Raw genomic sequence first — 14384 nt, forward strand, 5'->3', positions numbered from 1 at the left:
TCTCAAACTCCTGACCTCAAGTAATCCTCCCGCCTCGGCCTCCCAAAGTGCTGGGATTACAGGCGTGAGTCACCAGGCCCTGCCTATTCTCTTAGTCTTAAGAGATTATTAAGGGGGCAACTTATATTATCAGCTCCTTCCTGTTGTCTCCCATCAAGGCTAAGGAAATTCTTGGAAAAGGGTCATAATGAAGAATCAGGAATTTAAGATAAACTGTAATTCTGTGGTGTAGAATTATGGATCCAGAAATCTATTAAATGAGAGACTCCCCATTTCTAACTGCAGTGGTTTAGTTTTATGAGGGAAGAGATTCTTATGGCCTAGGAAACAAGAAGAAGTCAGCTCTTGAATGCAGGTGCTGACCTTGAATACAACTTTTTTTTACACATTTTTCCCAGCACCAAATCAAAGTAAAAAAAAAAAATCTTACCTGGTTCAAGGTAGGTGGGTGTATTCCAGGAAGAGTCATAGTAGCATTTTCGCTACACTTCAGATACAGGAAATACAAATACTTGAGAAACAGCTGGGTGGAAAAAAAATGGACAATTTATCACTTTGATAGAAAAAATTTATCTTCTTACATAAACCCATCACGAAGACTGAAAAAAATGTTCAATTTAACTATACATCAAACAAATACGCCAGACATCTGGAGACACAAAAATGAATAAAATGCAGTTCCTCCCATTAATGAGGAGTTCATCTGGTTTAGGGGTAGTGGTGGTGATGAGCTCATTGTTTGTTAATAAAAGGTAGAGAAGAGAGAACCCTTCTCTCAGCAATTCTTTTTAGTGTTTATTAATGTATAATTTAGGAAGCTTAACTTGGCCTTCAAGTTTGGCACAAGGAATATGCCATGGTCTATCACCCTAGAATCGCTCGAGTTTTCTCAGCACAATTTTTTGCCATGAGAGCTGGGCAACCTCTTATTCACATGAAAGAATCTGATAACCTTTAGAATGCCCTGACAGCTGGTTAGAGTTAAATAGCAAAATTTAAACCAGAAGTAAAATTCTATACAACTTGTATGAACACTTACTGTGATATGCTGTGCTGGGATGTCTTTCAAATGAGGCAGGAGAAATGTTTCGCTATATGCTGAATGAAGAATTACATTACTTAGGACTAAAGGAAAATCTTACTTCAATAAATAGAAGCCGGCCGGGCGCGGTGGCTCAAGCCTGTAATCCCAGCACTTTGGGAGGCCGAGACGGGCGGATCACGAGGTCAGGAGATCGAGACCATCCTGGCTAACACGGTGAAACCCCGTCTCTACTAAAAAATACAAAAAAACTAGCCGGGCGAGGTGGCGGGCGCCTGTAGTCCCAGCTACTCGGGAGGCTGAGGCAGGAGAATGGCGTGAACCCGGGAGGCGGAGCTTGCAGTGAGCTGAGATCCGGCCACTGCACTCCAGCCTGGGTGACAGAGCGAGACTCCATCTCAAAAAAAAAAAATAAAAAAAAAAAATAAATAAATAAATAAATAAATAAATAGAAGCTATTCTATTGAACTTATGAGTAACTTCCTTCCTCAATGTTAGTTTTCTAAATTTATACAAAAGTTTTACGTCTCTAGAAGAGCTCTATGGCCAAACACTCTCCTAATCATTGGAGATCATGTGGAATACTTTAATTGGTATTTATGCAGAATACTGATCTTCAGAATTGATAGAGCTTCTGTGTTAGCATAGCTGCTGCTGCTGCTGCTTTTTAAAAAACTGATGTAGAGATGGGGGTCTAGCCATGTTGCCCAGTCTGGTCTCAGACTCCTGGGCTCAGACAATCCTCCCACCTCGGCCTCTCAAAGTGGTGGGACTACAGGCATGAGCCACCATGCCCGGCCTAGTTAAATTAAACAGGTTTAAGTAAACCTTACTTAATGTAGCACTGAACATAATCTATTTTCAAACAGAAACAAAACACAATTGGAAAAGGAAAGAAAAACCTTACATTACGGAGTTACTCCTTAGTTATTGCTTGGCATATAACTATACCCTATAAAGAGAAACAGAGGGATGCTCTATGTCAAAGGATACAGTAGAGCTGCTCTTTTTGGTACCACAGGGCATGAAGTGCTCTCCTTTGTTTCGTCCTGAGGCTTTTTATTTAACTCTTGATCACAGTTACTGCATTTATCTTCTTCAGGATTGAAGCCATTTTGGAGAATTTCAGTTTGCTCTTCCATTTTCTCATCATGCACAGAATTACTATAGTCAAAAACTGACTCCATACTGACATCTGTTTCTTGAAGACTGTCATCACCAATGCTACAATGTTAATTCAGAGCAAGAGGTTAATCCTTATCACCAAACTTTTGGGAAAAATTTCATTTCCTAAGCATCAAAGTTTTGGAAATCAAACAATGTAACAGATTATAAATGTAATGAAGAAAAAGGACCACTGGAGTCTAACTTACCTCAAGAAAATTTTTAAGCAAGCACAGGTGACTGATTCAGGAATGTCAGGGAACTGTTGTAGACAGAGTTGTAACAACTGTACATCTTTCTTTATTAAGGCAATCTCCATTAAGTCGGGGCACAAACTAAAGCAAAAAAATCTGAATCACTATTACATATCAAGAAAAATCTCAACTGCAGATAATTTATAAGCCTTTTCAGAGTTCCAGAAGATTAGAACTATAAAAAACAAGGTCAGAAGAGTTATGCGTGTACAGTGTGGTACACACAAACAGCTACCTGTAAGAAAGCACATGCGTTTGGATAAGCTGCATCAGACAGTTCCGGGGATAAAATGACGGTTCTGCTTTACACCTTTCCAGAAGTCCAGTTACTGTGTCCCCAATGACAGTATGAAAGTCAGGTGTCTGCTTCAGAGCCAAAAATTTCCGTACTTCTACTTCAATGTGTTTTTCTGAATCTTCCTGAAAGGGCAGAATTCAAGAATTCAGTTTGGCACATTAACGAATGTCACTTGGAACTTAAAAGTTTCCTAGCACAACATTTTCTCAAATGACTAACAGTTATCATGCATTCCTGCAAAGCTGAAGCTGACACTGCAAAGTTAAATGAGAAAGAGAGAAGACTAACACCATATCAATCTCATGAGGTGATAGCAAGCATCAAAGAAGCCAAAATATTGGATCAACTCTGACACCCTTAAGATACTACACAGATGTTAGCTATAGCTATCGCTATCAAGATGATCATAACAGTAAGACAGAATGGAGAGTAGATGTGATTTCTTTGAAACACTTGAGTTTTGTTTTTCATATTTCAATATTATTTATTTACCATTATGGTTGACAAAAGTTGTTTGGATGGTGGAACCTCTGGCTGTAAACTCACTTCAATTTTTCGTCTCCTTAACTGGAATTAAGTAAACCGATTAGGATCACAAAACAATGTAAGAGATCCAATATACATTTAGAGGGCTATGAAACACCCCAAAGTACACTTTTGCTCTCATCAAAAACTTTTAAAAGTAAGTATAACGAATAGACAACTTGGGGCATTTCTGGATAAAGAATGTGAGGTTACTGGGTTCAAGCCTCAAACTGTCCTGTCATTAAAGTCAAAGCTATAAGAGTTGTAAGGATATAATTCATTAAAATAATTCAGTCTTTTTCTGTTTTTCAATATTTGCACTAACATTTCAATTTCAACTACGAAACTTACAATTCTTCTTGACTGCTCTGAGTTTTGGAATCCAAGTCCACATCCTTGAGGTGTTTCCCAGTTTACAAAACGGGGCATGACATGAGTTCCTAAGAAAATGCAAAATGCACAATTTCTGGAATGTTTCGACTTACTGATTTTTGCCCAACTAAACAATCAAACAAAGAAAATTAAAAAAAAAAAAAAAAAAAACCACTCCTACAATTTAAGAGAGGCTTTAAAGTCCATGTAATTCTACTGATAACCTCAGATAAGTAAACCATAACACAGTAAAAAGGCTCTATGTCCAACAACATGAAGCTAACAGATGAGGCCATCAGTAAACAAGGGAGGATGGAGGTATGACTGATTTTGTTTAGTTCTCCCACTGCCCCAAAAGTCAGAGGAACACTGGCATTCAAAACAGTGTAGCTCTTCAGCTTGCAGTAGGACCTGTCATTTGGACTGTTCACAAGTTTCAAACTTTTTTTTTTTCCCTTTTTCTGTGGCGAACGGGGTCTATGTTGCCCAGGCTGGTCTTGAAGTCCTGGGCTCAAGCTATCCTCCCACCTCTGCCTCCTTAAGTGCTGGGATTACAGGGATGAGACACCATGCTTGGCCTGTTCACAAGTTTCAATAAACAGTGGTAAATTTCAAAATTAAAAACAAGCTTTACAAAGAGAAGGCTGTGGGAATCTATATGAAACTAGAGGTTAATAAAATGGTTGGTATTAATAAAACAAGCGTAAGTTTCTACCTGGATCTTGACCATGCTTGAGTTTTCCAAGAGCACCTGCTAATGATGACACTTCACACTTGTATGGAATCACAGTCAGAGATTTCCCATGTAGCATAAACAAATTTTCCCCATAATACCAGAGCTACAAAAAAAGTTATCAAAAACATAAGCAAAGTTTTTTCTCTTCTAAGGTCTGACTCAATAAAGCCTTATCACTTACTGTATAAGCTCTCAGTATTAAAAACAAGGCAAAGTAAGCAACTTCCCAGAAGAATTTTCTATGTAGAACTTATTAAATAGGCTCTTATTTTTGCCCAAGTCTGAATGAAGCATAATTTAAAGAATATTTTTAACTCAGAAGAATCTAATCAACACATACATTTTAAAAACCTCAATTGTTTAAAATTAATGTGGTCACTATTATACATCTATTAACATGATAACTACCAAGGCTACTATAGCATGGGCAAACTTCTAATGCACTACGTTTACAAACCGGAATTTAACACCTTATATCTTATGATTGTAAAAATAAGACAGGTATGTGAAAAAAAGCCTGACGGAACAAGGAAATATTTGTTTTGTTTTTTTTTTGTGACGGAGTCTGGCTCTGTCGCCCAGGCTGGAGTGCAGTGGCGCAATCTCAGATCACTGCAAGCTCCGCCTCCCAGGTTTACACCATTCTCCTGCCTCAGCCTCCCGAGTAGCTGGGACTACAGGCGCCTGCCACCTCGCCCGGCTAGTTTTTTGTATTTTTTTTTTTGTATTTTTTAGTAGAGACGGGGTTTCACCGTGTTAGCCAGGATGGTCTCAATCTCCTGACCTCGTGATCTGCCTGTCTTGGCCTCCCAAAATGCTGGAATTACAGGCTTGAGACACCGCACCCGGCCTGGAAATATTTGTAATAATAAATAATAAAATGATAAAATAAAATAAATTGTAACAAAAAAGTGTGAGTTTATTCACAATAAAAAATTGTGAATAATTTTGTTAAAATTACTCTTTTACATATGAATTATAATTAAATTGTATGCTGAGAAACCTTGTTTCTTTATCCTCAAATTAAAATTACCAAAACATCCTATTGCCTTGATTTACATTTTATTTGTATATGAATATTCATTCACTAAGTAACTAAAACTTACTGTGCACCTTGGTAAGCACTGCAAATACACTGGAGAAAAAAACTCACAAGTAACCCTGCCTCAGGAAGTGCATAGTCTGCTCAGCTTCAATTTTAATTCTTTTAAGTATTTTTATGTAATTTCATGGTAACATTTAACGCATAATCTAAAAGACTAGTTTATTAGGAAAACTAACAGCTTGAGGGTATAGTTCAAATACGTAAGTAAAAAGACAAAACCAAAGAGCAGCTAAAAACAAAAGCTGTTAAATAGCCAATTGTTCGGGCAATAATTTAGAATTTTGGAAGTGATTTCAACAATAACCAAACTAAACATAATCCCTCAGGTAAAAAATAATTCTTAATTTGATCAATAACTGCCAAGCTATTTACTTATTTATTTACAGAGATGGGATCACACTGTGCTGTCCAGGCTGGACTGTAGCAGTTCTTCACAGGCACAAATATCAGCACTGTAGCCTTGAACTCCTGGGCTCAAAAGATATTCCTGCCTCAGTCTCCTCAGTAGCAGGGACTACAGACACACATCACCACACCTGGTGTGGAAAGCTGCCAAAATATTTAGGTTCAAAGAGTTCTCTTCCCTTACACCATATTTATTAGGCACAAAAATAACTACATTTCAAATGAAGCAGGAGGATCACTTGAGCCCAAGGGTAAAAGACCAGCCTGGGCAACACAGTGAGGTCTCATCTCAAAACAAAGCAAAACAAAACACAACAAAATAACTAAATCAGAGAAAGTACTCAAGTGAAAAAACTTACTTGACCACTGGTCCCTTGTGGTAACTCTTTTGAAGTCTGTAGTGTTTGAAATTTTATGTTCCATACAGAGAGGCATTCTATAAAATAAGACATAAATTCAGAAAAAGTCCCAAATATAAATATCTGATATTTTGGGGAAAGGGGGAGTTATAGTTAAATATATACATTTTGCTTTATTTACTATAGAAATGTATTATGAAGACAGTGATTGCCATAGGAGCTGGAAGAAATGAGAGCTCATGGTAAGAAGCAGCCTGGAAAGGCCGGGCGCGGTGGTTCAAGCCTGTAATCCCAGCACTTTGGGAGGCTGAGGTGGGCAGATCACGAAATCAGGAGATAGAGACTATCCTGGCTCAACACGGTGAAACCTCGTCTCTACTAAAAATACAAAAAAATTAGCCGGGTATGGTGGTGTGCACCTGTAGTCCCAGCTACTCAGGAGGCTGAGGCAGGAGAATGGCGTGAACCTGGAAGGCAGAGCTTGCAGTGAGTGGAGATCGCGCCACTGCACTCCAGCCTGGGGGATAGAGCGAGACTCCGTCTCAAAAAAAAAAAAAAGCAGCCTGGAAAGGTGAGCCCTGAGGAAGGGAGGGCTTTATGAATCAGGAATAACAATTAAAAACAACCAACAAAGAAAAGCCCAAGACCAGATGGCTTCATTGGTAAATTCTACAAATTTAAACATTAACACTAATCTTCCCAAACTCTTTCAAAATATAAAAGAGCAGGAAATACTTCCTAAACTCGCTTAGGCTTTTGGATGCTCTGATACCAAAGCCAGACAAAGACACTACACAAAAAAAAACTAGCGAGCAATAACCCCATGAGTATAGATGCAAAAAGAAAATCCTCATCAAAATACCAACAAACCAAATCCAAGGGGAAATATTAAGATCCATGACCAAGAGGGATTGATTCCAGGGATGAAAGGGTAGTTAACAGAAGAAAACCAATCAGTGTAGCACGATCAGTGTAGCACGTACATCAACAGAACAAAGGGAATAACCATATGATCGCTTCAGTTGACAAAAAGCATTGTAGAAACTCTTCCATGATAAAAAAACAAACAAACAAACAAACAAAAAACTCAGAAAGCTAAGAAAGAGGAAGGAGCTTCCTTGACATGATAAAGGGCATCTATGAAAAACCCACAATTACCGCCAGTCAACAGTGAAAGACTAAATGCTTTCCCCCTAAGATAAGCAAAAAGACAAGGGTGCCTGCCCTGCCCTCTTCACCACTGCTATTCTACGCAATTATCATTACACTGAGTGATTAAAGACTGAAAACTATCCCCCTAAAATAAGGAACAAGAGAAGGAGGCTTACTTTCACCACTGCTATTCAAGTTCTAGCCAGAGTAATTCGGCAAGAAGAAAAACAAAAATCCAATTTTTGTTTGTTTGTTTGTTTTGAGACAGTCTTACTCTGTCGCCCAGGCTGGAGTGCAGTGGTATGATCTCGGCTCACTGCAGCCTGCCTCCTGGGTTCAAGTGATTCTCCTGCCTCAGCCTCCCCAGTAGCTGGGATTACAGGTGCACGCCACCACACCCGGCTAATTTTTGTATTTTTAGTAGAGACGGGGATTTCACCATGATGGCCAGGTTGGTCTCGAACTCCTGACCTCAGGTGATCCACCCATCTCAGCCTCCCAAAGTGCTGAGATTACAGGTATGAGCCACCACGCCCAGCCAAAAATCCAAATTTAAATGGAAGTAAAACTAACTCTATTCACAGATGACATGATCCTGTATAGACAAGAATCCACAGGAAAAGATTAGCATTAATAAACAAATTCAGCAAGGTTGCAGGGTACAAGATCAACATACAAATATCAGATGCTCCTATATACTAAAAACAAAAAGCAAATTAAGAAAAAAAATTCCGGCTGGGCATGGCGGCTCCTGCCGGTAATCCTAGCACTTTGGGAGGCCAAGACAGGCGTATTGCCTGAGCTCAGGAGTTGCAGACCAGCCTGGACAACACAGCAAAACCCTGTCTTTACTAACATATAAAAAATTAGCCGGGCGTGGCAGCATGCACCTGTAGTCCCAGCTGCTCGGGAGGGTGAGGCAGGAGAAATGCTTGAACCTGGGAGGCAGAGGTTGCAATGAGCCAAGATCACGCTACTGCACTCCAGCCCTGTGACAGAGTAAGACTCCATCTCCAAAAATAAAAATAAAAAAAGAGAAAAATAATACCATGTATATTAGCATCCAAAAGAATAAAATACCTAGGAATAATTTTTTTTTTTTTGAGACGGAGTCTTGCTCTTATTGCCCAGGCTGGAGTGCAGTGGCGCGATCTTGGCTGACCACAACCTCCACCTCTCAGGTTCAAGTGATTCTCCTGCCTCAACCCCTGCCCCTACCAAGTAGCTAGGATTATAGGCATGTGCCGCCACACCCAGCTAATTCTGTCGTTTTTTTCAATGGAGAAGGTGTTTCTCCACGTTGGTCAGGCTGGTCTGGAACTCCTGACCTTGGGTGATCTGCCCACCTTGGCCTCCCAAAGTGCTGGGATTACAGGTGTGATTACTGCAACCGGCCCCTAGGAACAAATTTAACCAAGGAAGTGAAAGCATTCTACACTAAAAGTTATAAAACATTGCTGAATGGAATTAAGGAAGACATAAACAAATAGAGACATCCTGTGTTCAGCAATTGGAAGACTTAATATTAAGATGGCAATACTGCACAAAACAACCTACAGGCTCAGTTCAATCTCAATCAAAATTCCAATGGTCTTTTTTGCAGAAATGGAAAAGCCAGTCTTCAAAATCACATGGAATAATTGCAATTATTCCGTTGGCCTAAACAACAAAAACAAACTTGAAAAAGAACAAAGCTGGAGAGCTCATACTTCCTGATTTCCAAACTGCTTATAAAGTTAACAGTAATCAAAACAGTGCGGTACTGGCCCAGTGTAATAGACTGAGAGTCATCTAGGGCCAAATGATTTTTCAATAAAGGTGCCAGGACCGCTGTGGTGCTAGGACAACTGGAGAGCCACATGCAAACGAACAAAGTTAGTCCCTTATTTTACACCATACACAAAAATAACTCAAAATGAATCAACAACCTAAATATAAGAGCTAAAACCATAACATTCTTTGAAGAAAACGTGAGGATGTCGTTATGACCTTGGATTTGGCTATGGATTCTTGGATGTAGAACCAAAAGCACAAGAAACCAAAGATAAATAAAAATTGGACTTCATGAAAATTAAAACTTTTGTGCATGAAGGGACATTATCAACAAAGTGAAGACAACCTATGGAACGGCAGAAAATATGTGGAAATCATATGTCTGATAAGGGTATAGTATCTAGTATATATAAAGAACGCTTAGAATTCAACAACAAAAAGACAATCTAATTTAAAAATAGGCAAAGGAGCCGGGCGCGATGGCTCAAGCCTGTAATCCCAGCACTTTCGGAGGCCGAGACGGGCGGATCACGAGGTCAGGAGATTGAGACCATCCTGGCTAACACGGTGAAACCCCATCTCTACTAAAAATACAAAAAATGGGCGCCTGTAGTCCCAGCTACTCGGGAGGCTGAGGCAGGAGAATGGCATAAACCCGGGAGGCGGAGCTTGCAGTGAGCTGAGATCTGGCCACTGCACTCCAGCCTGGGCGACAGAGCGAGACTCCGTCTCAAAAAAAAAAAAAAAAAAAAAAAAAAATAGGCAAAGGACTCACATAGACAATTCTCCAAAGAAGACCTATAAATAGACAATGAGCATATGAAAAAATGTTCAACACCCTTAGTCATTAGGGAAATGCAAATCAAAACCAAAATGAAGTACTACTTCACACCCACGAGAATGGCCGGAATTCAAATTATGGAAAACAGCCACTTGTGAACAAGAACACAGGGAAACTGGAACCGCTGTACAGTGCTGGTGGGAACGCAAAATGGTTCAGTGCCTGTGGAATTCGGCACTTCTTCAAAAAGTTAAACACAATCAACAACGAAGAGTATAACTAAAATGCTTGCAAAGCAAAGAAATGACAAATGCTTGAAGTGATGGGTACCCCATTTACCCTGATGTGATTATTATGCATTGCGTGTCTGTATCAAAATATTTCATGTGCTCCTTAAATACATACACCTAGTATGTACCCATAAACATTAAAAAATGAAAAGCTAAATATGGAATTAACATATGACCCAGTAATTCCCCTGCGAGGTATATATCCCAAAGAATTAAAAACTGGTACACAGCTGGGCGCAGTGGCTCACACCTGTAATCCCAGCACTTTGGGAGGCCGAGGCAGGCGGATCACGAGGTCAGGAGATTGAGACCATCCAGGCTACCACAGTGAAACGTGTCTCTACTAAAAATACAAAAAATGAGCCGGGTGTGGTGGCGGGCGCCTGTAATCCCAGCTACTCCGGAGGCTAAGGCAGGAGAATGGCGTGAATCCGGGAAGCGGAGCTTGCAGTGAGCCCAGATTGCGCCACTGTACTCTAGCCTGGGCAACAGAGTGAGACTCTGTCTCAAACAACAACAACAACAACAACAACAAACTGGTACACAAATACATGCACACCAATGTTCATAGCATTATTCACAATAACCAAAAGGTGGAAATAGCTGAAATATTAATGAATGAACAGATAACAAACTGTGTTATATACATACAATGGAATATTACTCTGCCACGAAAAGGAATGAAACACTGATACATGCAACAATGTGGATGAACCTCAAAAACATTCGGCTAGCCAGATGTGGTGGCTCTTTCCTGTAATCCCAACACTTTCAGAGGCTGAGGCAGGAGGAGCTCATAGCAAGACCTCAGTGCTACTAAAAACTAAATACAAAAACAAAAATTAGGCTAAGTCTAAGTCAAAGAAGCCAGACACAGAAAGTATTGTATGATTTCATTTACACAAAATACCCCAAAAAGGCAAATCCACAGAAGAATGCAGATTGGTGGTTGCCGGGGTAGTGGGCAGAGGAGAATGAGGAGCAACTGCCTAATGGGTCCAGAGGTTCCTTTTGACATGATGAAAATGTTTTAAAACTAGACAGAAGTTGGCCAGGTGCAGTGGCTCACGCCTGTAATCCCAGCACTTTGGAAGGCTGAGGTGGGTGGATCACTTGAAGTGAGGAGTTCGAGACCAGCCTGACCAACATGGTCACGACTCTACTAAAAATACAAAAATATTAGCCGGACATGGTGGCGGGCGCCTGTAGTCCCAGCTTCTAGGGAGAATGAGGCAGGAGAATGGTGTGAACCCGGGAGGCAGCGGAGCTTGCAGTGAGCGGAGATTGCGCCACTGCACTCCAGCCTGGGCGACAGAGTGAAACTCCGTCTCAAAAAAAAATAAATAAAAAGAAAAAGAAAAAGAAAAAGAAAAAGAAAAAAAAAAGAAAAAAATTAGCAAAGTGTGGTGGCACATGCCTGTAATCCCAGTTACTTGGGAGCCTGAGGCAGGAGAATTGCTTGAACCTGGGAGCCAGAGGTTGCAGTGAGCTGAGATCCCGCCATTGCACCCCAGCCTGGGCAACAAGACTAAAACTCTAAAAAAAAAAAAAAAAAAAACTAGACAGAAGTAGATGCACAACCAACACCAGTGACTTGTTCACTTTAGTTAATTTTTCTTCTACAAGGGCCTACCAAAAATTAAAGATAAATGAAAGTAAAAAATGAAAAAAGAAATGAAAGAAGAGCATTAAAAATTAAAAAAACAAAACGATTAATTTTTTTTTTTTTTTTTTTTTTTGTGAGACGGAGTCTCGCTCTGTCGCCCAGGCTGGAGTGCAGTGGCCAGATCTCAGCTCACTGCAAGCTCCGCCTTCCAGGTTTACGCCATTCTCCTGCCTCAGCCTCCCGAGTAGCTGGGACTACAGGCGCCCGCCACCTCGCCCGGCTAGTTTTTTGTATTTTTTTAGTAGAGACGGGGTTTCACCATGTTAGCCAGGATGGTCTCGATCTCCTGACCTCGTGATCCGCCCGTCTCAGCCTCCCAAAGTGCTGGGATTACAGGCTTGAGCCACCGCGCCCGGCTGATTAATTTTATATTATATGAATTTCATCTTAATTTACAAAAGCAGAATAGATGGTTCATGTCTGGCAATAGGAGAGTGATGAAGCATACTGTGGGGCCGCCCTTCAGTGAATTATTATGCAGCTATTCAAAAACCAAGGAAGATTAAAAAATAATATGATATGGAAAGATCTCTGAGAGATCTTGGCTAGGTGACTAAACAAGGTATGCAACTGTTATGTATGGTGTGCTAGCATATATAGGAGGAGGGAAAAAACCCTTAAGTAGTAGTAGTTGCTCGTATATGGACCAAAAAAACCGCAGAAAGGGACACAGGAAACTCTATAATAGCTAGTGGGGTTTTTGGTGGGGAGGTAGAGCAGGAATAAGAAAGAGAGGAAGATGGGAGTAGAGAGAGGAGAAGCACAGCTTAGTGAAGGGGTGAAGAGCCAGGACTTAAGAGCAGCAGGGGACATGGCTTAACAGAGTTCACCTGTTCAGGCTGAAGCCTAGTTCCACTACTTAGTTACCTCATACCTCAGTTTCCTGTTTTGTAAAGGGGAATAGTAACAACTTTATTTCCACCCATATGGCTGTTAGAGGAGTAAATGATACAAATAATGAGATAATCTTAGTAAAGTGCCAGGCACATGGTATAATTACACTATAACCAGGATCTCTTGTCTTTTTTTTTTTTTTTTTGAGACAAGAGTCTCACTCTGTTGACCAGGTTGAGTGCATAGTGCAATCTCGGCTCACTGCAACCTCCATCTTCCGGGCTTGTGCGCCAACAAGCCCAGCTAATTTTTTGTATTTTCGATAGAGACATGGAGTTTCACCATGTTGGCCAAGCTGGTCTCGAACTCCTGGCCTCAAGCAATCTGCCTGTATCAGCCTCCCAAAGTGCTGGGATTACAGGCGTGAGCTACTGCGCTCGGCCTTGCTCCTATCTTAACAAGCAGGAGAAACACAGAACAAAGTACACAGGTGAGGATGGGCATATCAAGTTTGTGGTCAACAGAGAGCCTCGCCTGAATAAAACAGAGGGTTCTTGCTCAGAATTTGGGAGAATAGGTTGGAAAAGGCGGGTGGGGTCTAGGCTATGAAGGGACTTATGCTAAAAATAGAGTGAGTTTTCTAGTGAAGGCTGGGGTCTGCAATCCTGTACTGGCAAGGAGCAATCGTGTTGTTCTTCATGACTGACTAGGAAGTCTGGAGGGGAGTTGGTGGGGAAGGAGGCGAGGTGGTGATGAGACTCCTGTTCAGAAGTCATGGAGATCAAAGGTACACTATTAGTTGCCACATTTCAAGGTGTCCATGTCCACTCGATTTCCATGCTGTGAAATGTTGCCAAGAATCCAATCCTCAAACGCAAGTCTTACTAATGTTTCAAATGCCTGCAGGCTAGTATGATGGTGACTAGTATATTCACCATTTTTATTTATTTATGACATTATAGTTATGAGCATGGTGGTGATACCAAGAAGTGTTTCTGAAAGATTAATCAATGCACAATAAAAATAAAAAACCAATTCAAGAAGAATTAGGAAGGTACAAAAAAATTGAGTATGCTGATAAAGAGAATGAATTAGTCTGGGTAATAACAAAATGAAAAAGAAAAGAACAGTAAAAGGTACACTGTGAAGGAAACATACAAAGGCCTTCTTAATGAATTGGATGTCAGTTACCCTTAGAAGCTGCTAGTGGACTTCCTAGGACTGCGACGTGATCCTGATCCAGGGCAGTGAGTGCAGCTCCGTTTTGAGTGTTACCAGATACAACAGCCTTGAGCAGCAGTGATCTAACTAAGCTCTGATTTTTTTCTGGGCCAGTTGGACGTATTGGTATCAAGGTTTCATATATACAACCATCAGAGCCTGTTGGAAAGAAGCGTTTGTTGTTGGTTACTGAAGGATATTTCTATATCTAGCATAGTTAAATGTACTAGGTTGTTTATAAGATTTTACCAATTTGATAAAAGAGCCAACCAGAAAAATAAACAATCCCCTCACGGTGCTTTCTCTTAAAGAATACTACAAATTTAAACTGGGGAAAGGAGTATTATTAATAAAAATCTCAGTAAGAAATGTAATAGTCAAGAAATACAAACTCTAAATATCTGCAA

At 40.4% G+C, this 14384-nt stretch overlaps 1 protein-coding gene across 3 annotated transcripts in view; it reads right to left on the reverse strand.

The window, feature by feature from the left end:
• NOL11 (nucleolar protein 11) overlaps positions 1-14384 on the reverse strand; it is a 29051-nt gene that overhangs the window by 5381 nt on the left and 9286 nt on the right. For 2 of the 3 annotated variants that reach the window (XM_033183889.1, XM_033183892.1), the window contains 10 exons: positions 13948-14136; positions 6261-6337; positions 4371-4494; positions 3635-3723; positions 3251-3325; positions 2696-2880; positions 2416-2541; positions 2036-2266; positions 1040-1118; positions 431-523 (listed from right to left, as the gene is read on the reverse strand). In XM_033183889.1, the coding sequence (XP_033039780.1) occupies positions 431-523; positions 1040-1118; positions 2036-2266; positions 2416-2541; positions 2696-2880; positions 3251-3325; positions 3635-3723; positions 4371-4494; positions 6261-6337; positions 13948-14136 (1268 nt within the window). The remainder of the gene's footprint in view (positions 1-430; positions 524-1039; positions 1119-2035; positions 2267-2415; positions 2542-2695; positions 2881-3250; positions 3326-3634; positions 3724-4370; positions 4495-6260; positions 6338-13947; positions 14137-14384) is intronic. The other variant, XM_033183890.1, reaches the window with a different exon arrangement.

Source organism: Trachypithecus francoisi, unplaced genomic scaffold, assembly GCF_009764315.1.
Source record: "Trachypithecus francoisi isolate TF-2019V2 unplaced genomic scaffold, Tfra_2.0 Lachesis_group20, whole genome shotgun sequence".
Classification (NCBI taxonomy): Eukaryota; Metazoa; Chordata; class Mammalia; order Primates; family Cercopithecidae; genus Trachypithecus; species Trachypithecus francoisi.